Source organism: Triticum urartu, chromosome 4A (assembly GCF_056163025.1).
Source record: "Triticum urartu cultivar PI428250 chromosome 4A, HENAU_Tu73, whole genome shotgun sequence".
Lineage (NCBI taxonomy): Eukaryota > Viridiplantae > Streptophyta > Magnoliopsida > Poales > Poaceae > Triticum > Triticum urartu.
The window spans coordinates 437,142,643-437,168,696 of NC_141876.1; the positions used below are offsets into that span (position 1 = coordinate 437,142,643).

At 48.4% G+C, this 26,054-nt stretch overlaps 1 protein-coding gene across 1 annotated transcript; it reads left to right on the forward strand.

Moving 5' to 3' along the window:
* Window positions 1-5,706: 5,706 nt before the first annotated feature.
* Window positions 5,707-6,027, forward strand: LOC147976092 (uncharacterized). Its single transcript, XM_087520724.1, has one exon. The coding sequence runs from the start codon at window positions 5,707-5,709 to the stop codon at window positions 6,025-6,027; it is 321 nt and encodes a 106-aa protein (XP_087376850.1).
* The last annotated feature ends 20,027 nt before the right edge of the window (window positions 6,028-26,054 follow it).

The window sequence follows — 26,054 nt, forward strand, 5'->3', positions numbered from 1 at the left end:
TCTGGTGTGAATAGTGGTTCCGGTGACGATCGGTCAATCAGTTTTGACTATACATCGCTCTTGTCACGTTCGCGTTATAGCCCGGCACGCTGGACCCTCCACGCCGCTCACCAAATGCACGTGCTTCGTCTTGCATTTTCGCTCGCTTGTGGTACTGCAGTTGAGAGCAAACCGACGTCCCTCCCCCGCCCCCGCCCGCGTCATTTATTATACCACCTGTTGAGGATATAACCACTGAGGGTAAACCGCCCAGGAGGGGCAGGTTCACCTTCAGTTATACTGAAGCCCAAGGAAACCCAGAAGATGGCGCTTTACGGATGAAGCTTAGAGGCCCAGAGCCCGCAGGCGGTTTAGGGCCCATGATAGTAAACTGCCATGATTGTATAAACTTGCATTGTAAGATAAGAAAGAAGAGATCGAGGCAGACACTTGTATGAGCCAGCCTCGGGACTGTGTAGACCGGCCGGGGTCCTCCTGAGTATATAAAGGGGTGACCCGGCGGTGGTTCAAGGACAGAAAACAACAACTCGAAGCCAGACAAAGCGGATTCTCTCCCTAGCCTTCGAACCCCCAGCAATACCAATCACAACTAGACGTAGGCTTTTACCTTCATCGAAGGGGCCGAACTAGTATAAAAATTCTCGTGTCCCCTTGTCCGGTTTAACATCTTCAAGCTAACCTGTAGCGATGGCTCCACAACTAAGTCCTTTCATGAGGACATCTGCCATGACGATTCCATGACAGTTGGCGCCCACCGTGGGGCTATCGCACGATGGTTTTGAGTTCTTGAAGGGCAGCTTCGATGGACTGAAGGGATACGCTGTGGGCTGGATGACGAAGAGTCGCCGCGGCAAGCTCTACATCGACAATGCAGGATGGGGTCCCGAGGCTGATTCAATCGAATATGGGTACCGGGGCCCCTTTGGTGGGATTCACGTCTTCATCGGCAAGATCGACGAACCGGCCCCCGAGCCGGACACCTGCACCAACATCATCGAGACGGCTCGGCGTGCAAATTCTTCACCGGTTCAGCCTGAGGCAAGGCATGTTTTCGTAGGTGTTGTCCATGGTTCGGGGTACGAGGAGGAACCGGTCTCCGATGGAGAAACCATAGTCCGCAGTGGTGACGAGTCTTCCAGAGAAACTGAATCGCTTTACCAGTTGTACGACGGCCGGATTGAGGGAGGATCGGAGGGCAACAGTATTCCGGATTCCCCCGGTCTGCCAAACCGGGCCGCTGTCTTCATGGCCGGCACACGATCGGCGCCTCATTCATCTACCGCCGCAGCAGTGCTCTCCGGTTCAACGACGGGCACACCAGCAGGGGCAGGAAGCTCGGCGCCGCCTCCGGCCCAAGTCTTGTCTGATTTGTTTGACGCTCTAGTGGCACTGATGTCCGCGGAGGTAAACGCATCAGCCAGGGATCAGCACGATGCGGAGATTCTAAAAGTGAAAGATCAGATAGCCCAGGCTAAAGCGGACCTGGCAGCAGAGAATGCCAGGATGGCCACAGAGCAGGCCGAGTTGGAAGCACAGGCTTATCGGATTAGACTGGATCAGAATGCCTCGGAAGAGGTCATGAGAAGAAGGTACCAATCACGCCTCCCGTCGGTTTATGAGCCGCAGAATCTTTTCAACACGCCAGGTGCAGGAGCTGGTAACCAACCCACGCCAAACCGGGCGGGGGCACCGGAAGCAGGAGCGTCTGTTCTACCACGCGCAACAGACCTGCCTCGCCAGAACAACGTGGTAACATCAACGCCGCCCGGGCATTATTCCAACCCGTTGGATAATATTGTGGCCGCCGCTTCACGCCTGGCGGCCCTCCCAACCGATGGCGAGACACCAGTTGCAGTGGAGGCGCGTCGGGCCAGGGATATCCTTCAGACAGCACTAAATCAACAGCAAGTGTAGTCACACAGCCGTGAGAGGATTCATTCCACTCCCCGTCCAAGCCGGAGTTATAGCAGACACGTGGAAGACGAACCGGCCGTGTCCAGTAGCGCACGCCACCGAAATTCGCTGCGGGAGAACAACCCGGCCGGGGGAGGTGCTAATGCGCAAGATGTTGTGGACCACGGCCGCGCACGACGGGAGGCCGAGTTGATAGCTCGACACGAAGCACAACATCATACTCTGGTTCACCCCACTGCCTCCGTGGAGCCAGGGGTAATGTTCAGTTCCCTAGGGGTACCATGTTTAACTCCCGCATTGCGTAATGTGCGATTGCCCAAGGATTTCAAGGGACCCCGTAAGGTACCAAATTACAACGCCGATTTGCAGCCAGAGGCGTGGGTGGAGAGCTATGAGATGGCAATGGAGATGTTAGATGTGGATGAGGCGGTATGTGCTAAATATTTCACCATGATGCTGGAAGGAACAGCTCGCACTTGGTTGAAGAGCTTGCCAACCAACTGTATCGATTCATGGGCCGAATTAAAGCGCCGGTTTATCCAGAACTTCAAGGATACGTGCAAGCAGATGATGTCAATTGTAGATCTGGCCGCTTGTGTCGAAGAGGAAGGGGAGTCCACGACCCATTGGGTTAAACGGGTCTCAACGATTTTGCATTCATCAGATCGTATTAATGCAGACACCGCCGTATTAACGTTAGAGGGCAATTGCCGTTTCAAGCCATTGAAATAGAAGTTGGGAAGGCTCAAACCTCATTGCAACGACATGTCAAAACTCATGGCCGCTTTAGTTAAGTATGCCGATTCAGATAATACCAAGGATCCGGATTCAGAGGAGGACAAACCGGAGAAGGGAAAGAAGAATGGCGGTGCAAAAGGGCAGCACCACAACCAAGGGGGCCATGGGAATAACAGTAAGCGTAAAGCGGATAATTCAGATTTGGTGGCTAACATGAATATGCAGCGTCACAAAGGTAAACCGCCCCAGCGCGGTGGAGGGATGAATCTGGAGCATTTGTTAAACCAGCCCTGCCCGAAGCATGGAACCAAGGATGCCCCTTCAACACATCTTTGGAAGGATTGTCACATAATGAGGGAGTTCAAAAATTCTGATTTATACCGTTATGATCAGGATCCACCGAGCGGTTTAGGCCCAGGTTTCCACGGGGGTGGCGGTTCAAGCTCTGGATTTTAGAACAACCAGGGCCATCAGAACAACCATGGTAATAACCAGCAGAATAACCAAGGGAATCAACAACAGTCAGGTTACCAGAGTCACCCCAAGCAGTTGAACAGCGGACAGTACCATGTGTTCACTACCAGCATGTGCAAGCAGGATCAGAAACTTCACAAGAGGGCAGTTAATACTGTTGAACCGGCCGTACCACATTATCTACGATTGTCGGAGCAGCCTATTGTGTGGAGCAGAGAGGATCACCCGCCTCGGGTTGAAAATCCGGGCCAACTAGCCTTGGTGGTAGCACCTCAGGTAGGGGGCTATAAGTTTACCAATGTTCTGATGGATGGAGGGAGCAGTATCAACATCCTGTATTATGAGACTTTCCGTCGCATGGGGTTGACAGATAAGAATCTTAAACCATCAAACACTATTTTTCATGGTGTAGTACCAGGTAAATCAGCATACCCTATAGGGAAGATTGCTTTGGAAGTCGTGTTTGGAGATGAGCTTGATTCCAGGTCTGAGACTTTGACCTTTGAGGTGGTGAAAATCCAGAGTCCATATCACGCGCTATTTGGACGGCCGGCTTACGCGAAATTCATGGCGAGACCCTGTCATGTCTATCTACAGCTCAAAATGTCGGGTTATAAGGGGACGATCACAGTACATGGGAGTCAAAGGATTGCCTTGGATTGCGAGGAAGGTGAAGCGGCCTATGCTGAATCGGTTTGTGCCACAGAGGAGCTGAAATTCTATAAGGACAATGTTGATCCGGCGGACATGACCCCTCTGAAGAAACCTACGACGGAGCATGACCCGGACCTGACGTTCAAACCGGCTAATGAGACTAAACTCCTTGACTTCGTCCCTAGTGATTCATCCAAGCAGTTTAGTATCAGCACAAATCTGGATCCGAAATAGGAAAGCGCGCTCATCGAGTTCATCCATGAGAACCGGGACATCTTTGCATGGAAACCTTCTGACATGCCAGGTGTACCGAGGGAACTCGCTGAGCACACTCTAAATATTGATCCTAAGTTTAAGCCGGTCAAGCAGTACCTTCGCCGCTTTAACGAAGAAAGACGCAAGGCCATCGGTGAAGAGGTAGCCCGGCTACTGGCAGCTGGGTTTATTGTCGAAGTATTTCATCCCGAATGGTTGGCTAATCCGGTGCTTGTTCTTAAGAAAAACGGCACTTGGCGTATGTGTGTGGACTACACTGATATGAATAGAGCTTGCCCGGCAGATCCTTTTGCTCTCCCGCGTATTGATCAGATCATTAATGCAACGGCGAGTTGTGAGCACCTGAGTTTTCTGGATGCTTATTCAGGTTATCATCAGATTAAGATGGCAGTTAAGGACCAGGAGAAGACAGCCTTCATCACTCCCTTTGGAGCCTTCTGCTATGTTTCTATGCCCTTTGGGCTCAAGAGTGCCCAAGCAACCTACCAGCGTTGTGTGCAAAATTTTCTTCACAATCAGATCGGGCATAATGTTCATGCCTATGTGGATGATATTGTGGTGAAAACCAGGAAGCAGGAAACCCTGATAAATGATCTCAAGGAGACGTTCGACAATCTTCGGGTTTATAAAATGATGCTCAACCTGGACAAATGCGTTTTTGGTGTTCCGGCAGGCAAACTCTTGGGTTTTCTTGTGTCTAACAGAGGCATTGAGGCAAATCCGGAAAAGATCAAAGCAATCACATCCTTGGCTAAACCGGTGTGCATCAATGATGTTCAGCGTCTGGCGGGCCGGATTGCAGCTCTCAGCCAATTTATCAGCCGTTTGGGAGAGAAGGCGATTCCCCTGTATCAGATGTTGAAGAAAATGGATAAATTCGTCTGGACTGATGCCGCCAATGCGGCATTCGAGGAATTGAAGCGGCAGCTAGCTGAACCGCCAGTCCTCGCTGCTCCAGTTGATAATGAACCTCTATTGTTGTACGTGGCTGCCAATGCCCGAGCAGTCAGTGTGGCGATTGTGGTTGAGCGTAAGGAGGCCGGAAAAGAATATCCAGTTCAGCGACCAGTTTATTATATCAGTGAAGTACTGATCGAATCAAAGCAAAGATATCTGCATTGGCAGAAGCTAGTGTATGGAGTTTTTATGGCAAGTAGGAAACTCAAGCAATATTTTCAAGGCCATCCTATTACCGTGGTTAGTTCTGCTCCCTTGGGCGATATAATCTAGAAGAGGGAGGCAACTGGCCGGGTTGCGAAGTGGGCGATCGAGCTTGGTCCCCATGGTTTGAAGTATACACCCCGAACAACCATCAAATCTCAGGCGCTTGTGGACTTCATCAATGATTGGACCGAATTACAGGCACCAGAAGACAAACCGGATAATACATACTAGACCATTCACTTTGATGGATCCAGGCAGTTGGAAGGCTCGGGGGCTGGAGTTGTCCTCACTTCCACTCAAGGAGATAAAATTTGTTATGTTCTCCGCTTAATGTTTCCTTGTACTAACAATGCAGCAGAGTACGAGGCCTTGCTCCACGGTCTTCGTATAGCTAAGGAAATGAACTTAAGCCGGGTTCGATGCTTTGGAGATTCTGATCTGGTGGCTCAGCAAGTTCCGGGTACTTGGGATTCTAAGGACCCGCTCATGGCGGCTTATAGGTGCGAGGTGGATATTGTAGCAGGTCACTTTAAGGGTTATCAGGTGGAGCACATCGACCGGCGCAAGAATGAAGCAGCAGATGCTCTAAGCCGACTGGGATCTCAGCATAAACCGGTACCACCTAATACCTTTCTAGATATCATGTATAACCCATCTGTAAAGTTGCCTACAGAGGAGGATTTAGCTGTTCCTGATCCGGAGGCCCAGTTGGTAGCCGTTTTACATGCCACTCCGGATTGGACGGTTCCATATTTGGCGTATCTGAACCGGGGCGAATTACCAGAAGACGAACTTTTCGCCAGGTAGATAGTCCGGCGGTCCAAGTCTATGGTTGTTCACAATGGCGAGTTGCACCGTTCTAGCATTTCAGGCGTATTCCAACGTTGTGTTTCTCCTGAAGAAGGACAAGAGATTCTACGGGAAATCCATGAAGGGGATTGCGATCATCATGCCGGCTCAAAGTCCTTGGTTGCTAAGGCTTTCCGACACGGGTTCTACTGGTTGACAGCTCATTCTGATGCGGAAGACTTGGTAAAGCGGTGTGATGCTTGTTAGAAATTTTCACGTCGAGCTCATATTCCTGCTCAGGAGTTACGCATGATCCCCATCACTTGGCCGTTTGCTACTTGGGGGCTTGATATGGTTGGACCCTTTAAGCGTTCTAAGGACAAGAAGGCCCACCTATTGGTGGCGGTTGACAAGTTCACCAAGTGGGTTGAAGCGGAGCCCGTCAGTAAATGTGATGCTGCCACGGCGGTTCAATTTCTCAAAAAGATTATTTTCCGTTTCGGCTTTCCACATAGCATCATCACAGATAATGGTACGAACCTTTGTAAAAGGTGAGATGGAGGAGTTCTGCCAGCGAGAGCACATCTGGCTTGATGTAGCGTCCGTGGCTCACCCCCAGTCTAATGGTCAAGCTGAGAGGGCGAATCAAGAAATCCTGAAGGGTATCAAGCCTCGGCTCATGGTCCATTTGAAGCGGACGCCGGGTTGTTGGGTGGAGGAATTACCATCTGTGTTATGGAGCATAAATACCACCCCAGACCGATCTACGGGATATACACCCTTTTTTTCTGATCTATGGGGCTGAGGCTGTCCTCCCAAGTGATATTCGTCACGACTCGCCCCGGGTCGCGAATTATGTTGAAGCGGACAACGAGCAAGCACGCCAAGAAGCGCTGGACCTGTTAGATGAGAAGCGAGACATGGCTTTGGCTCGGTCGGCGGTTTATAAGCAAGACCTGCGGCGTTATCACAGCCGCCGGGTTAAGACAAGAACCTTTCAAGAAGGCGATTTGGTACTTCGGCTCATTCAAGACCAGACTGATATGCACAAGTTATCCCCACCTTGGGAAGGGCCTTTTGTGGTCAGCAAAAATCTGCACAATGGATCATACTACCTCATTGACGTTCGAGAAGACTCACGTAGCTCTGAGGAGGAGACCCGGCAGCCATGGAACATAGCTCTCCTACAGCTTTATTACACTTGAAGCCACAGGCTTTTCATATGTACATATTTCAACAATGTATATATTATGATCAATATAATAAACCGGCATCCTTGCTATCAAGCAGGGCCTCCGCCATTTTTTCCTTCAAATATCTATTAACTTGGGGGCTTCCTGTTCAAACATAGGTGTATTGACCAAAGAGAACATGGCGTTACTACCCTCTTGATGCGGCTATCACGCCACAACAAAGCAGGGAGCTTCACACCCAAGGGGCCAAAGAGAGTCTTGTTGCTACGCACAACTCAAACATAGGCACCCATTGAGCACAGCTCACAAAGTTACTTGGGGGCTCTTTGCGTCAAATACCAAAGAGTTTGAAAGGACCCTTGTAGCTGGGTATCGACCCACCGCTTGGAAGCCTGGTGTATTCACCTAAAACCCCGGGTTAACCTACCTTCATCAAGTAAGCCACTCCTATCCAGGTAATCCTGGCACGACCCGTCGAACGTTTGACAGTTACTCTCATTGAGACCCTGAACTTGTCAAAGTTAAAACGATGATTGGTTAGTTGGAGGGCCATCTTAAAAGGCTTTGTGAAAATGGTTTAACTCAGTGGCCTGGCAGCCCACAAAAAGCCTCGATTTGGGCCTGACAGCCCTTGAAAAGCCTTGACTACGGTTTTCTGTTTGCTTTTTTTGCCAAGTTTTTGTTTCTCATGAGGTCTACGTTAAACCGGAGTTTTTTTAACCCGGCATGGCTTATGGATCTTCTGTTAAGGTATACAATTAAAGGTAATCCGGCATCCTTCAAAATCGGTCTGGCTTTGACATTTTGTCTCCAGCAATCGGCCGGTGTTCATCACAACCCGGTTCTATATCATATATATATATATGCCAACATGGCATGGTGGAAGTTGGGTTGTCACCCTTCTTCAAATCACAATTGGTAAACCAACAACAATGTTTTCTATCACAGGTATGATTTATTATTGCTGCAACCATAGTTGCTTACCACGTTGTGTTGGGTATTTTGACCCGTCTGGTGGTAAGCCGCCTGGACAGATTTTCCTTATGCATGCACAGGGATTGCATAATATTGTAAAAATATATAAAGCAATGCTGAAATTCTCATGACAAATCAACGCAAAGTGTATCCCGCTGCACGAGGGCAACGGATCAAAGTATTTTCACTAGCTTATTACAAGGCGCTTGAAGGCCCAAAATATGGTGTTTCCAGCAGAACAAGGTTTATGGAGCATCACTCTGATTGCCGGATTAAGTCTCATTACCATGTTGATGCGAAGTTGATGGATCATCTGGCGTCGGCTCAGCCTCCTCCTCCCCACCCAGCGGCTGGAAGTTGGTAGTGGTCCAGTCAATCCGGGTTAAGGCCTGAAAGATAGCTTCTTCACTGATAAGTTCTGACGGATCAATGTCAGGGGCATAAGTGTGATTACGGATTCCTGGAATAAGATTTTGCGCCTCCGGAATGATAGGGTTAACCCGTTTGTTGTTGGCATCATAATAAGATCAGTGAACCGTCAAGTTAGCGTCTTCTGCCAGCTGACTCGCCAGAGGACGCATTTCCCTTGTCACTCTTTTAAGGGTCGCATCATCGAAATCTGCTCCGTTTCCTTATGTGCTTGGAAAGCCTTTGGCAAGGTCGACCGGATCCAAATCAGCTATCCATGCTTTGGCTCGGGTAAGTGCTAACAAAGCGCCGGCCCTGGCAGCAGATCGCTTCACCTCTTCTAGCTGTGCTGGTACCATGGATAACCTTGCCAGAGTGTCCTTGATCAGTGTTGGGGCTGGATTGTCATAAGATGCTGCGCAAATAACCCGTTGAGCACCGGTGTATAGTTGTTCAAGAAGAGTATATGTTGCTTTCAGCTTCATCCGTACATCTGAGCCCATATGAGTAATGCGGCTACCTACAACGGTTTAAGAATTTCATATTTCAACCGGCACCTTACAAGATGGATGTTTCAAATACCTTGCCAGGAGTACTTACCAAATACTGCGGAGGTCATGGCGTTCACTTGACGTTTCAACCCAGAAAGTTCTTCTGCCACTGGTTTAAGAGCAGATTCGGCATCTTCTGCCCGTTTTAGCAATGTGCCCTTCTCAGTGTCCCAATTGGCATGTTCCGTCTTGAATTCTTCCTTCAATCGTTCTCTAGAAGTTAAAGCGGCTCGAAGTTCATCTTTGGCTTTGGACGATTCTTCTTGATGAGATTTGATACTCTCTTGAAGATTAGCAATTTGCGTCCGTTGATGGTTTATGTCAGCCTGTCAACATCAGAGGAGCACATCAATATTTTATCAAAAGTCCCAAGCATACAACTGGTTCTATACTTGGCACTTGGGGGCTAATGCGGATTGTTTCTTTCTTACTGCTTATTTAAAGTCCCAAGGGTTCGTACAAGTTTCAATCCTGGCACTTGGGGGCTAATGTGGATTGCTTCTTTCTTATTGCTTATTCAAAGTCCCAAGGATTCATACAAGTTTCAATCCTGGCACTTGGGGGCTAATGTGTATTTGTTCAAACTACTTAAAAGTCAACAATGTGCAGTTTGGAAATTCAAAGTCCCGGTTTGTTTTTACAAGCTAAACCGACCCTTGGGGGCTACAGGATACAAGGCAGTTAAAATACAAAGATAAGGAGGAAAATGTTTACCTCATAACGTTCCTTCATCAGATTTACCAAGTCAGCCTCATTGTCTCGGCTTGTATAAAGCCGGTTCAAGAATCCGGAATGAAGATCCTGGGCAGAAAGATTAGCATATTTTGACATATCAGTTTCCGTCTTCTTCTTGCCCATTGAAATAAACTCATCCTTGGCGGTATGTTTTGCCAAGATAACTGGATCACCCGGAGCAGTATAAGCAGTGCCAGTAACGATAACGTCATCGTCTTTGGCTGGGCTTGGCGGATTAGCACTTGTCTTCAGTGGATCAGCAACCGGGCTTGCAGGTGTAGCATGTGGACTGGAGGTATTCTCATATCTGGCCGGATCAGCTTCCGGCGGATCAGCATTGATGGTTGACTCTGGCGGGACAAAATCATCCATGAGATTATCAAGATTTTGATCAGGATTTTCAGGAACTTTCTCCGGTTCAACCTCACTGGTAGGGGCACTGGTCTTGGCCTTCTTACTCAAACAAGCTTTAGCACTAATATTAAAACAGGGATTAGCATGGTCAACTGAGTTATGAAAGAGAAGGGAAGACTACACACTTACCCAGGGACGGTTTTCAGTGGAGGCAGCTGAGTGGTTGATGAACCGCCAGACGAATTAGAAGATGCCTGATAATTTGAATCAGATGAATGGAGAGGGCATTGGAAGAAACCTTTCAAAAGATAACGTTTTTCAAGAGAACAAGCAACCTCTGGACGACATTTCCGGTTTGGGGTATGAGGTAAACCGGAAGAAGTGACCTGCTGACCACTGTGCCGGGTTGTGCAACGCCCTTCGGTTTGCTGTGTCTTCAAAGAAAGATTTTGATCCAAATAAGCAACAGGGTGAGAGCATTTCACTTTCCGAACTGCACGGCAAAATCGTTGAACCGGCACAAGTTCTGAGTCAGAAGAAAGACAAATTACCTCAACATGATCTACATGGCTGGCCTCCGCATCATCCTAGGAGTAATCATTATCAGTAAAATATATGGATGGAAGTTAAGGGAGTCAAACTTTACTTCTTCATCCGAGTCATCGACATCTTCGGGCGGTTCCGAAGACTCAACAGTTTTCTTTTTGGCAGCTTTCTTGATGACCTTGGTCTTACCACGAGGAGCCTTAGCTACTTTGTCATGAGATTTCCTTTTCCAAAAGGAGCTACTGGCCTATGGGATTGCATAAAAGGATTATTATAGCAGTGTCAAAGCGGAGAAGGATCAGGAAAAGTACAAGGTTAAAATATTTACCGCTGGCGGTTTGTTGGAGGCGTAAAAAGGACGCAGACCAATTTGAGTACATACGGCGAGCGGTTCGTCAAGTATTTTCTTTACACTTTCACTGACTTCATCGTCCGTCAGTTCTATTGAATTAAACCGTTGTGGATCATTGGTGTTGCCGGTATATTTAAACATCAATCCGGGCCGGCGGCTTAAAGAGAGAATGCACCATGAAATCCAGCAACGGACGAGATCAACACCAGTTAAACCGTTGGCAAGGAGAGCCCGGAGTTTGGCGAGTTGAGATTCATAAGCTTGTCGGTCTTTGGCGGGCAATCTCTGAGGTAAAGGGTGATTATTGCTGAGCCGGTGCGAACGGTAGCCCGGTAAAGGATTCTCTTCAGCAGGGGCAGTGTTCTGACAGTAGAACCAGGTGTGGTTCCAGTCTTTTGGATGGCTGTGAAGTTTGGCGTGGGGAAAGTCAACTTCTTTCCTCTTTTTAATCGACACACCGCCAAGTTCAGTATTAGGTCCATCAGAAAATTCCATCCGGCGGTTTAAGTGAAAGAGATCTAGAAAGAGGTCGACGGTTGGTTCTTCTTGCAGATAAACCTCGCAGAATACTTGGAAATTGCATATGTTGGACACAGAATTTGGTCCAATATCTTGAGGATGAAGTTGGAGCCTGGCAAGAACATCCCGGAAATTTTTGATCCGGGAGGACTGAAACCTCGAGCTAAATGTTGCAAGAATGCAATCACTTCTCCATCTTGAGGTTCAGGGGGGCACTCAGGGCCAGGAACACGCCAACGGAGGACATTTTTTGAAGCTAAAGCACCGGTGGTAACATATTCATTGATTTGCATTTCTGTGATCTGAGATGGAACCCAGTTGCAAGCAGCAAATTGCTTCGTCATCTTACAAAGTCTGTAAAAGGAAAATGGACGGTTTATGATTGGTGGTTCATATGTGGTTGTCAGATATTAAACCGGTAATTCAGAGTATATGTATGAAGTGAACCGGGCGTGGATGCTCAAAGTCAATATGGCGGTTTAAGAGAGGGCTAATGACATACGACGGATTACCAACACTAAAGGATAAACCGCCCTTTGGAGGCAGAACCCCGAACTGAAAATTTGTTAAGTGTGGAACAAACAAGTTTCACCAGTTGCAATTATTATTTTGGATCAAACGGTCGCTCTGGAAAGGAAAATCTTTAGACCTAAAACAGAGCAGAGAAGTTCATACACTCGAAGAGGACTTCCAAACAATGGAAATGAGATCTATTTTTATGCAAGATAAGCACAAACAATTGCCGCAGCAGCTCTACCTTGTTTTTATGATCTAAATAGAGCATTGGAGGTGAAAACTAACAAGGGTTTGCATCGGGCGGCGATGACCGCCGACGAACTTAACAAAGTTCCAATGCAGATATAAGAAGGGGAAGGAGAAGAACTCACGGATGTGGACGAGCTGCGGAAGTTCGCCATCGATTTCTGGTTGGAGTCAGGTCGATGCAGCGGCCTGAGTCGGTGCGGACTGGAAGATCAACGACGGCGGCGGCGGCGATACTTGAGGTCTTCGGGTCGCGAGGAGGAAGACGATGCGGTTTGGAAAGGGGGAAAATGGAAGGCGCCCCAGTCTTATTTATAAGGAAGTAGGATAAAACAGCAGGCGCAAAAATCGAGGAATCGGAAGCGGCAAAAGAGGATGCAGCTGTCGCCTCGATCTTCGGGAATTAATTAAAGAGAAGGGAATCTTTATAAAACTTTTTTATACAGGAATGACGTCACAATGATTTACTATAGCAACAGGAGATGACGTCATGGCGATTCATCAAAGTTCACAAGGAGAAGACAATATGGCAGTTTACGAGAATTGCCAGAAATTCAAGGATTGAAGACTGACATGAATAGGTTCAAATCAATCTGGGGCCTAATGTTGAGGATATAACCACTGAGGGTAAACCGCCCAGGAGGGGCCGGTTCACCTTCAGTTATACTGAAGCCCAAGGAAACCCAGAAGATGGCGCTTTACGGATGAAGCTTAGAGGCCCAGAGCCCGCAGGCCGTTTAGGGCCCATGATGGTAAACCGCCATGATTGTATAAACTTGCATTGTAAGATAAGAAAGAAGAGACCAAGGCGGACACTTGTATGAGCCAGCCTTGGGACTCTGTAGACCGGCCGGGGTCCTCCTGGGTATATAAAGGGGTGACCCGGCGGCGGTTCAGGGACAGAAAACAACAACTCGAAGCCAGACAAAGTGGATTCGCTCCCTGGCCTTCGAACCCCCAGCAATACCAATCACAACTAGACGTAGGCTTTTACCTTCATCGAAGGGGCCGAACTAGTATAAAAATTCTCGTGTCCCCTTGTCCGGTTTAATCTCTTCAAGCTAACCTGTAGCGATGGCTCCACGACTAAGTCCTTTCATGAGGACATCTTCCGTGACGATTCCACGACACCACCACTCCCTCCATTTTATGCGTAGTAAATAAAAATAGAGGGAGTATACTATGGATGAGGATCCCCTGACGTGGCCGAACCCATTGAGTAACTGACATGCGGGGCCTAGCAAGCATGGGGTCCGCCAGTAAGTGACCGAAAGGGAGGGTAAGGCAGGGATACCTACGTCAGAGGATCCACTTCCACTATACTACTTTGACCAAATGTTAGAGTAATAATATATGACATGGAACTTACACAAATGTTAGAGTAATAATATATGACATGCAACTTACACAAAGCATACAGGGTCTAATGCGTTTTTCGAGGCTAACTTTGACCAAATGTTAGAGTAATAATATATGACATGCAACTTACACAAAGCATACAGTCAAATTCGTATGTGAAAGGGGTTTCCAATGATATAATTTTCACATTATACATCTCACGTACTATTAATCTTGTCAATAGTCAAATTGGAAACCATCTCGAGTACAAATCTAGGAGTACGTACGAATCTAACAATATTGATTGGGCATTGTTGAATGTTGATACCTTTTTGATCAAAGTAGATATACTTTGACTACACATAAAACTTATATGTAAACTACAAAGGATAGGAGGGAGTATATTGTACGTTCAAAAACGAAACGAACATTGAATACCCTTTATATATGATTTGCGGATGCTATGATCACCGGTTCAAAATTTTGAATCCGCCTTAGGTATCACGTGCCCCCACTCGTTCCCTCTCGATTTCATCTCGGGGTCCGGAGATCTATTGAAAGAGGACTAGTGTGGGTACATGCGAATGATACTCGGCAGAATGTTCAAATGAGGCATGCGGGAGGATGGACTCGACTGGAGGGCGACATGATCGATGGAGAAGAGGGTTGGAGAGGAATGAGAAATAAGAAAACGCCACATGATTATACTTGAATGGCTCAAATAAACAATAAGTTGTCTCGCTTGGCCTACATAGTGAAAGGCCTAATGCGCAACCCGGAGCACTGACGCTCGAATATGGCCGGGAAAACAGGGAAACAGACATGTGGGGCACACCCGTCGGGACGACGTAGCGCAGACTAGTCCAATGGAGGAGCTGGCCCACGACCTCCTCGCCACCGACAACCGTTCATGTGGTTCGTTGGGGCCAACAACGGGGCGCAGCTCCAGCACCGCCTCTGGACACGGCGACCGCGGTGAGCGACACGCTCTTATCATCGCTAGACACGGTCGGTTTCAGTTTGCCGAGGGTGGCGTTAGTGTTGTGGCATGACCAACGGTATTGTTGGGGATATCACTACTGGGCGTAAACCGGCCTATCTGGGCTGGGTTAACTTCGTCAGTAGTTAGGTATGTTAAAGCCCAAGAAGGCAGATGAGGGTTCAAGGCCCATAATCGGTTTAAGGCCTGTAGCCGTAAACCGGTGTTGGTATTTAACTTGTATTGTAAGTTATGAATAAGTAGAGACCAAACCGGACACATCTATGAGCCGGTATTGGGACTCTGTGAACCGGCGGGCGTCACCCGTGTATATAAGGGGACGACCCGGCGGCGGTTCAAAAACAACAGACAACAACTCGAGACAGAGGCGAAGCTTGTTTGCTCCCTGGTCATCGAAACCCCATCAATTCCATCACAACTAGACGTAGGCTTTTACCTTCATCGAAGGGGCCGAACTAGTATAAACTCTCTTGCATCCATGTGTCCGCTTTAACCCCTTCAAGCTAACCCGTCGCGATGGCTCCACGACTAAGTCCTTTCTCTAGGACATCTGCCATGAAAAAACCACGACAGTTGGCGCCCACCGTGGGGCCATCGCATGATGGTTTCAAGTTCTTGGAGGGCTGCTTTGAAGGACTCGAGGGCTACGCCGTAGGCCGGATGACTAAGAGTCGTCGCAGCAAGCTTTACATCGACGATGCAGGCTGGGGCCCCGAGGCCGGCTCAGTTGAGTACGGGTACCGGGTCCCCTTTGGTGGCATACACGTTTTCATCGGCAAGATCGGAGAATCGGGCCCTGAGCCGGATATCTGCACCGACCTCATCGAAACGGCTCAGCGTGCGTGATCTGCCCAGGTTAAACCGGCCATGAAGCGTGCCTTCGTGGGAGTCATCCATGGAGGAGGTCATGAGGATGGATCGGGATCTGGCGGCGAGACCGTCATTTACTCCGGCGATGAGTCATCAACCGGAGAAACCGAATCTCTATATCAGCTACAAGATGGCCGGATTGGGGGTTGTTCCGACGGCGACAGTATTCCGGACCCCTCTGATCTGCCCAACCGAGTTGGAATATTCATGGCCGGCACACAAGCAGCGCTTCATTCTTCGACAGCTGCGGCAACAACCTCCGGTTCAGCAGCGGCGACGGCTGCCGGGGCAGGAGGCCCTGTGCGCCCGCCGGCTCAAGTTCTATCAGAGCTATTTGATGCATTGGCTATGATTATGGTGGAAGCTAATCCGGCGGATCAGGACGTCCACAACGCGGAGATTGCAAAGGTAAGGGAACAGATCACCCAGGCCAAGGCGGACCTGGCAGCTGAGGATACCAGGATGGCCACAGAGCGGGCTGCTCTAGACGCACAAGCCTACAGGCTCATGTTGGACCAGAACGCGTCGCATGAAGTCATGAGGAGGAAGTACCGATCCCGTTTGCCTCCGGTTTTCGAGGCCAGAGACCTTTTTAACACCCCGGGAGCAGGAACCAGTAATCCGCTGGAGGGAAACCGGGCGGAAGCTCCTGGGACCGGTGCGCCGGTTCAGCCTCATCGGATGGATCCGCCTCGTCAAAACACCGTTATACCTCAGGCTGTTTCAACACCTCCGGGTCACTACTCCAACCCAATGGACAATCTCGTCGCCGCTGCTGCACGGCTGGAGGCCATTCCAATTGAAGGTGACTCACCGCAGGCGATAGAGACGCGACGGGTCAAGGAGCTTCTTAGGACAGCTTTGGACCAACAGGAAGCATACTCGTACAGCCGCGACCGGATCCACTTGACCCCTCGCCCAAGCCGGAGCTATAGCAGGCGTACGGAGGAACTGGCAGTGTCAAGTAATGAACAACGTGGAGCACCCCGCGGCAACAACCCGGCGGGTGGTGCTGATAACGCTCAGGAAGTGGTGGACCGGGCCCGAGCACGCAGGGAGGCCGAGTTAGCCGCACAATATCAGGCTCGGTAGCTTACGCCGGTTCGTCCAACTATTTCGGTCGAACCCGGTGTTACTTCTAGCTCTTTGGGGGTGCCTTGCCTTGTCCCCGCTTTATGCAATGTGCGCCTACCCAAGGATTTCAAGGGCCCGCGCAAGGTACCAAATTACACAGCAGATCAACCCCCAGAGACATGGGTGGAGAGCTATGAGATGGCCATGGAGATGCTGGATGTGGATGATGCGGCATGTGCGAAATACTTCACCATGATGCTTGAAGGAACGGCCCGCACTTGGTTAAAAAGCTTACCGGCCAATTCTATCAGGTCATGGGCCCAATTACGAACCCGGTTTATCAATAATTTCAAGGATACATGTAAGCAGCCCATGTCGATAGTAGACTTAGCTGCCTGTGTCCAGGAGGAAGGAGAATCGACGACTCATTGGGTGTGCTGGGTCTCACAAGTGTTGCATTCATCAGACTGCATCAACGCTGACACCGCAGTCTTAACCCTAGAAGGCAACTGTCGGCTTGGGCCCCTAAAGCTGAAGTTGGGATGGATGAAGCGTCATTGCACTGACATGGGGACCCTCATGGCTGCTTTGGTAAAGTTTTCTGATTCTGATAGTACCAAGGATCCCGAATCTGATGATGACAAGGCAGGGAAGGGAAAGAGGAACAGCAACTCCAAAGGTCAGCAGCATCACTGGGCAGGCAATGGTGGTGGAGGCAAGCGTAAAGCGGATGGTAACATGGACTTTGTGGCTAATAGCAATGCGCAGGACAATGGCCAGCGATGCAAGGATAAACCAAAAAATCGCAGTGGGGCACCCAACCCTAACCCGGACCGCCTAAATTATCTACTGAGCCAGCCCTGTCCAAGACATGGGACGAAGGAGGTGCCAGCAAACCACCTTTGGAAGGATTGCTTCATTATGCAGGAGTTCAAGAATTCTAATGCTTTCCGGTATGATCACGGCTCCGGCGGTGGCTCAGGATCCGGGCCGGGTTACGGTGGAGGAAATTCCGGTTCAGGATTTAACGGTAATCCGGGCGGACATAACAGTCAAAATAATCAGAACAACCAGGGTCGTTACAACCAGCAGCAGCAACAGTCAGGTTACCAGAGCAACCCAAAGCAATTGAATAGTGGGCAGTACCATGTCTTTACCACTAGCTTGGACAAGTGAGACCGGAAGGTTCAGAGGCGGGCAGTCAACTCTGTTGAACCGGCCGTGCCCCGTTATCTATGCTGGTCTGAACAGCCAATCATATGGAGCAGAGAGGATCACCCTCCCCAGGTTGATAATCCGGGTCAGTTGGCTCTGGTGGTGGCGCCTCAGGTGGGAGGTTACAAGTTCACCAAAGTACTCATGGATGGAGGGAGCAGCATTAATATCTTGTACTATGAGACCTTCCGGCGTATGGGACTAACAGATAAAAATCTCAAACCGTCTAATACGGTGTTCCACGGTGTGGTACCTGGCAAGTCAGCATATCATGTTGGTAAGATAGCTCTGGAAGTGGCCTTTGGAGATGATCATGATTCCAGGTCGGAAACATTGACGTTTGAAGTGGTGAAAATCCAAAGTCCATATCACGCCCTGTTTGGGTGACCGGCCTACGCCAAGTTTATGGCACGACCCTGTTATGTGTATTTGCAGCTCAAGATGCCGGGTCACAAGGGGACAATAACGGTTCACGGAAGCCTAAAATTGCTTTGGAGTGCGAGGAAGGAGATGCGGCCTACGCAGAGTCGGTTTGTGCCACCGAGGAGCTGAAGTATTATAAGGACAATGTTGATCCGGCGGACATGACTCCATTAAAGAAGCCAACTACGGAGCATGATCCGGCCCTGAAGTTCAAATCGGCAGCAGAAACTAAGCTTGTTGACTTCGTACCTGGCGATTCGTCCAAGCAGTTCAGCATCAGTGCCAACTTGGATCCGAAATAGGAAAGCGCGCTCATCGAGTTCATCCGTGAGAATCGGGACATTTTTGCATGGAAGCCCTCTGACATGCCAGGTGTACCGAGGCAACTCGCTGAGCACACCCTTAATGTGGATCCTAAATACAAACCGGTAAAACAGTTCCTCCGCCGGTTTAATGAAGAAAGACGCAAGGCGATTGGAGAAAAGGAAGCCAGGCTCTTAGCAGCTGGTTTTATTGTTGAAGTTTTTCACCCTGAGTGGCTTGCCAATCCGGTGCTAGTTCTTAAGAAAAACGGCACCTGGCGCACGTGTGTGGATTACACAGATCTTAATAAGGCTTGTCCAGCAGATCCTTTTGCCCTCCCCCGTATTGATCAAATCATTGATGCTACGGCAGGTTGTGAGCGTTTAAGTTTTTTGGATGCATATTCTGGCTATCATCAGATCAAAATGGCAGTTAAGGACCAGGAGAAGACGGCATTTATAACTCCCTTTGGAGCCTTCTGCTATGTGTCTATGCTCTTTGGGCTCAAAAGTGCCCAGGCAACTTATCAACGGTGTGTACAAAATTGTCTTCACAAGCAGATTGGCCGTAATGTACATGCTTACGCAGATGATATCATGGTTAAGTCTAGGGAGAAGGAGACTCTGGTTGACTATTTGAAGGAAACCTTTGATAACCTAAGGACGTACAAGATGATGCTTAATCCGGACAAGTGTGTCTTTGGTGTACCGGCGGGCAAGTTATTGGGTTTTCTGGTGTCCAACAGGGGAATTGAGGCTAATCCGGAGAAGATCACAGCCATCACCTCCCTGGCTAAACCGAAGTGTATCAATGATGTTCAACGCCTGGCAGGCCGGATTGCCGCGCTAAGCCGGTTTATCAGCCGCCTTGGTGAGAAGGCAATCCCTTTGTATCAGATGTTGAAGAAGACGGATCAGTTCGTCTGGAGTTCTGCTGCTGATGAAGCATTTGAGGACTTAAAGCGGCAATTGGCCAATCCGCCTGTGCTCGCCGCTCCCATTGACAAGGAGCCGTTACTGCTATATGTTGCTGCTAATGCTCGTGCGGTCAGCGTGGCTATTGTGGTGGAGCGAAAGGAGGCAGGTAAGGAGCATCCGGTTCAATGCCGGTCTATTATATCAGCAGGTACTCATTGAGTCCAAGCAAAGGTATCCGCATTGGCAGAAGCTGGTGTACGGAGTTTTTATGGCAAGCCGGAAGCTTAAGCAATACTTCCAAGGGCACCCAATTACGGTGGTCAGTTCTGCTCCTTTGGGGGATATCATCCAGAACCGGGAAGCGACTGGCCGGATTGCCAAGTGGGCTATAGAGCTTGGGCCGCACGGATTGAAGTATGTGCCTCGGACAGCGGTGAAGTCTCAAGCACTGGTTGATTTCATCAATGATTGGACGGAAATGCAAGCACCTGAGGAAAAGCTAGATCACACATATTGGACCATCCATTTTGACGGATCCAGGCAATTGGAAGGCTCGGGGGCTGGAGTCGTATTAACTTCCCCACGAGGTGATAAGTTTTGTTACGTTCTCCGCTTAATGTTTCCTTGTACTAACAATGCAGCTGAGTATGAAGCCTTGCTCCATGGTCTCCGGATGACTAAGGATATGAACCTAAGTCGAGTTAAGTGCTTCGGTGACTCGGACCTCGTGGCTCAACAAGTGTCTGGCACTTGGGACTCCAAGGACCCACTCATGGCAGCATATCGTCGTGAGGTGGATATTGTTGCAGGTCATTTTAAAGGATATCAGGTGGACCACGTGGACCGACGGAAGAATGAAGCGGCGGACGCTTTAAGCCGGCTGGGCTCTCAGCGCAAACCGGTCCCGCCCAGTGTTTTTCTGGATGTGCTGCACAACCCGTCGGTCAAGCTCCCTGGTGAAGCGGATTTGGCTATTCCTAATCCGGAGGCTCAATTGGTGGCAGCTCTTCATGTCATTCCGGATTGGACGCTTCCTTACCTGGCGTACATGAACCGGGGCGAGTTACCAGAGGATGAGATTCTGGCCCGACAAATAGTCCGGCGGTCCAAGTCCATGACTATTGTCAATGGTGAGTTGCATCATTGCAGTATATCAGGGGCATTTCAACGCTGTGTGTCTCCTGAAGAAGGCTGTGAAATTTTGCGTGTGATCCACGAAGGAGATTGTGGTCACCACGCCGGTTCAAAATCTTTGGTAGCTAAAGCGTTTCGCCATGGCTTCTATTGGTTAACTGCTCATGCTGATGCGGAGGATCTGGTCAGACGATGTGACGGTTGCCAAAAGTTTTCAAGACGTGCTCATGTGCCGGCTCAAGATTTGAGAATGATTCCAATTACTTGGCCGTTTGCGACTTGGGGGCTGGATATGGTTGGGCCTTTCAAAAGGTCCAAAGATAAGAAGACCCACCTCCTGGTGGCGGTTGACAAGTTCACAAAGTGGGTGGAGGCAGAACCGGTTAGCAAGTGTGATGCGGCCACGGCGGTTCAGTTTATCAAAAAAGTGATTTTCTGATTTGGCTTTCCACACAGTATCATTACAGATAATGGTACCAATTTGTCCAAGGGTGCCATAAAGGAGTTCTGCGAACGGGAGCACATCCGGCTGGACGTTTCATCAGTGGCACACCCACAGTCCAATGGTCAAGCAGAAAGGGCTAATCAAGAGATCTTGAGAGGCATCAAGCCCCGGCTCATGGTTCCTTTGCAGAGAACGCCGGGTTGTTGGGTAGAAGAATTACCATCTATGTTATGGAGCATCAATACCACACCCAACAGATCAACAGGATACACACCGTTCTTCATGGTTTACGGAGCGGAGGCGGTTCTCCCCAGTGATATCCGTCATGATTCACCTCGTGTGACGGCTTATGTTGAAGCGGACAACGAGACAGCACGGCAAGATGCTTTGGACCGGTTGGATGAAGAGCGTGACATAGCAGCCGCCCGATCGGCGATTTACCAACAGGATCTTCGTCGTTATCACAGTCGCCGAGTCAGAACCAGAACCTTTCAGGAAGGAGATTTGGTGCTTCGGCTCATCCAAGATCAGACTGATATGCATAAGCTATCCCCACCTTGGGAGGGGCCTTTCGTGGTCAGCAAGAATCTGCACAACGGGTCATACTATCTGATCGATATTCGAGAGCATAAAGACTCACGTACATCAGAGGAGGAGACCAACAGGCCATGGAACATAGCTCATCTTCGGCCTTACTATACCTGAGCCATTGGCTCTAATTATGTACATATTACGACGATGTATATATTATGATTAAATATAATAAACCGGAACCTCAGCTAAAGCGGGGTATATGTTCTTTTACATCATGTGTGGTTACACGGAGTTGTTCTAAAGCGGCCTCCGGTTTACCCCTTGAGTTAGCTTTTCAAAAGCATCATGTTATATCACTTGGGGGCTTGGTCGTGTCCGAACCAATGCAATACCTCTTGATAGGCAAGACGAAAGATACCTTAAAATCTAGGATTGATTTGACACACCTGGGTATCAGAAAGGATTTGCAGGTGCAAGATGAAGGTAAACCACGGGATATGGCACCAACTGTGTACGTCTTGGACAAGGTAAAAAGAAAAGAATTCTGCGAGGTCCTGTCATGTGTGAGATTCCCACATGGATTTGCTTCCAACCCTGAAAGGAGAGTCAGTGCAGATGGAAACAGGGTACAAGGGTTGAAAACTCATGACTGCCACGTCCTACTTCAAAGGGTTTTACCTGTTATCCTTAGAGGATTGGGCCGCCCTGACTTATACAGAGCAGTTGCAGAGTTGGGACAATTCTTTAGGGAACTCTGCAGTAGGAATATTAGGATAGATGCTTTGGAGCGTCTTAGAGACAAGATACCAACTATCCTATGTGACCTTAAGAAGATATATCCTCCAGCCTTCTTTGATGTGATGGTGCATTTGGTTGTTCATCTACCTGATGAGGCACTACTTAGAGGTCCAGTACAGTATGGCTGGATGTACCCTATTGAAAGGCGGCTAGGCACTTTCAAGGGCTATGTTAGGAACAGAGCTAGACCCGAGGGTTCCGTTGTAGAGTCCTACATTGCTACGGAAGCGTTGACATTCTGCTCAAAATACATTGAAACAGCTGATCAGCTTAGCAAAGAGGTGGGTGAAGACAATCTCGGGCTCAATGTTTGCGATTATTCTGTTCGAGTTACAGGGAAGAGTCGACAAGAGGACAAACCTAAAGATTTGGACAAAATGGTTTGGTATGTGTTGAATAACTGTCCTGAGATACTACCTTATATCAAGTAAGTGCAGTACTACAACTTATACATCGTAATATACTAAACTTGTAGCACATTCTTATATATTTAGATGTTTGATGCGATCACTATGTTGTGCAGCATCTATAAAGAGGAGTTACTGCCGCAAAATCCAAGAAACATTGACATACTGGTTATGGTAGGATTTGCGAAATGGTTCAAGAACCATGTAAGCTTTTGAAGTGCACTGTTAGTTTTTTTAATATATTGAGTACATAAGATGATCAGCTTGTCTATTTTCTAACCATCGGTTAAGAAGATGCGGGAGGATGGGCAGGCAGTTGATGATGCCCTTTACTCACTAGCAATGGGTCCTGATACTCGGGTAAGACATTATGAATCTTGCGTTGTTGGAGATGTGCACTACAACACCCTTGCACAAGACGAAGGCAGGAAGACGCAAAACAGTGCCATCATGAGCACGGATATGTATGACAAAGAGACAACTGAAATGTATGCTAACATAACAGACATTATTCAGTTGCAGTATATCTCCAGTTTCGAGGATCACCGGTGTGTGGTTCTGTTGTACTGTTGTTGGTATAACATGTTTTCCAGGATCGCAAAACCCAGAGCTGATGATTATTTCAAATCCATCAATGTCAAGGCGGCGTACCAGACCAACGAGCCTTTTATTTTGGCAAATCAACCAACACAGATATTTTTCTTGGAAGACACATTTGCACGTAGCGATGACTGGAGAGTATTGCAAAGGTTTGAGCAGAGGAATTTGTTTAATGAAGTTGCACAACAAGATGATGCTTACACTGCTCCTGATGTACAAGATAACATAGATGTTCCTAATATCTTTGAGAACCATCATGTCAGTGACGCCGGCAAAAAGATTTCCTGTCATGCTGTGGACATACAAGAGTTAATCAAGAAGAAGCCAACGTTCGAGGACGTTGAGGACGAAGAAGAAGATGACACTGTGGGGAATTATGATTCAGACTGATGCACATGGCGAAGATATTGACGTTGCTGCTGCGGATGATGATTACATTGCTTTTGTCGTATTTGCCTGTCAGAAGACGTTTTTTTATCTACTATGTGAAATTGTGTTTGCTATGACAACTGAAACCTGATGAACATGTTGTTTAGTACTTTGCTGTGAGAACATCACTTGTTATGTATGCAGATTTGTGTTTGGTGATTGTATGACATCTAAAACATGATGACATTGTTGTTTAGTTGTACTCATATTTGGCTGTGAAACTTGAATTTAATGGCATAATTTGCTGTTGGACTGCAATTTGCTCGACGTCTTCGAATGAGAACAAAGCTGACCCGACAGGGCCTCTGCTATTTATTTATTTATATGAGCGGAAGGGGATACCCCCTGATTTCCGCTAATAGAAATCATTAGATGTTCACAACACTACGCCCAGCCTGCTACACAGGTTTCATTCATTACTAGTTTCAGCAAAGTGCTCATGTCGTAGCCACTGAATACATCACGAGTGCTACATACACTGCAAATAAAGAGACAATCATCCTATAGAGCACATCGATTTTGCCCATTATCTTCACAAGCTCTTTCATCTCCTCATTGATGTCAAGGCCGTTCAGCAGCTGTTGCTTGGCCATGATCAGAGGAACTACATCTTTAACCTTCTGCTCTGCATCTTCCTCTTCTGCCGTTCCTTCAGTTACTTGTCCAACACCCCAACCTGCTGGTATTGGGATTCCTCGGCTAACCAAATAATCAGCGTAGTTGCATTCCCCCACATCAGCAACTTCCCAGAAATACAAATCACACAAATCTTCCCTTTTCTACACGAATCAAATTGGTAGATCATCAACCAAACTATTAAAAAAATCAGCAACTGAAAGCAGTAGAACAACACTTAAACATATTATTACCCCATGATTCGGGCATTTGTAGAAGACTCGGCCAGGGTTGCGGATTGTGGTTGAGACGCGACGGATGACTCTGCGTGATTTGTAGCAGTGGCACCACACCAACGGCAGCGGGTTCCGATGAGCAATCGGCTGCGGTGCGTGTGTCGACGAGGGTGTGATGAGACCCACAGGCGATGGTACGGGTTGCGACTTGGCGCATATCTGGTTGTTGCCTGCTGAAGAGCAGGTGGACGAGCAGCCAGCGAACATGGTTGCTGCGGCCAGAGCTTCTGATGCTAGGCAGAGTAAGTAGAGAAGAGGAGAAGCGAACATTGGATATGTCAGTTTGATTACTTGTAGAGTAGCATAGCACCATATATAGTCATAGTCTAGGTTTGGATTCGAACCAGCTACAGGAGCACGTCTTTCTTTTTTCTAAAACTCGGCAACGTCTCATTACTGGTACACTAGCTTGTTCTGTACGCCTTCCCAATTCTTTGATTTTCTTTCCCTTTTTTGCAAGGAAGGAAGGAGGACAAAATTGAGAGTTCCTGCGACTCGAACCCAAGACCTCTCGGTTGAAAACCAAGGGGGCTAGTCACTTATGTGGCGAACGTTCCCTGTGAGGAGGACGGCAGACGAAGGCATTTTCCTCGCAGTTTTCTTCCTATATATAAAAAGTATGCTACTTGGTGTCCGCTTAGTCAACAAATGATTGTGCCAACCTTGATCGTTGGATTGACATTCAACGTCTGTCGCGTTTCTTCAGTCTCTTCTTCCTCGAGCTGCCAAAGCCAAACCAACGCCGGCGGGACCGCCTGCTCCCACCTCCCACGGCTGGCTGTGATCTGCCCCGGCTCCTGTCCGTTCCCGTCCGAGGCCTCACCATCGTCCTCCGCCTTGGTTCACTCGCCGTGGCACCGCCCTACGGTGTTGTCAACATGGTCAACAACCGAGAGGAATAATGAGATGACTGTACATGGTGAGGATGACAGTAGGGACCCAGCAGCGCGCGCAGTAATTTTGTTTTTTCGAGACGGAGAAGGGTATCAACTGGGTTGTGCGGGACCCGTGGCCCGTCTAGCCCAGGCTTTTATTTCATATGTTTAGCACATGACCAACCCAGTTTGTTTTTTTCCTTTCTGAAAATTGCTAGCCAGCTATTTTTGTTTTTGCAGAATAACCAACGTAGGCCTACTTGCTTTTCTATGCCCTGCTAGGCTGGAAATCTTTCCAGACGAGGAGGGATGCATTTTGCCCAGAAAATGGGCTATAAGTAATAAGAAATGGGTTATAAGTAATAATAAATGGGCTG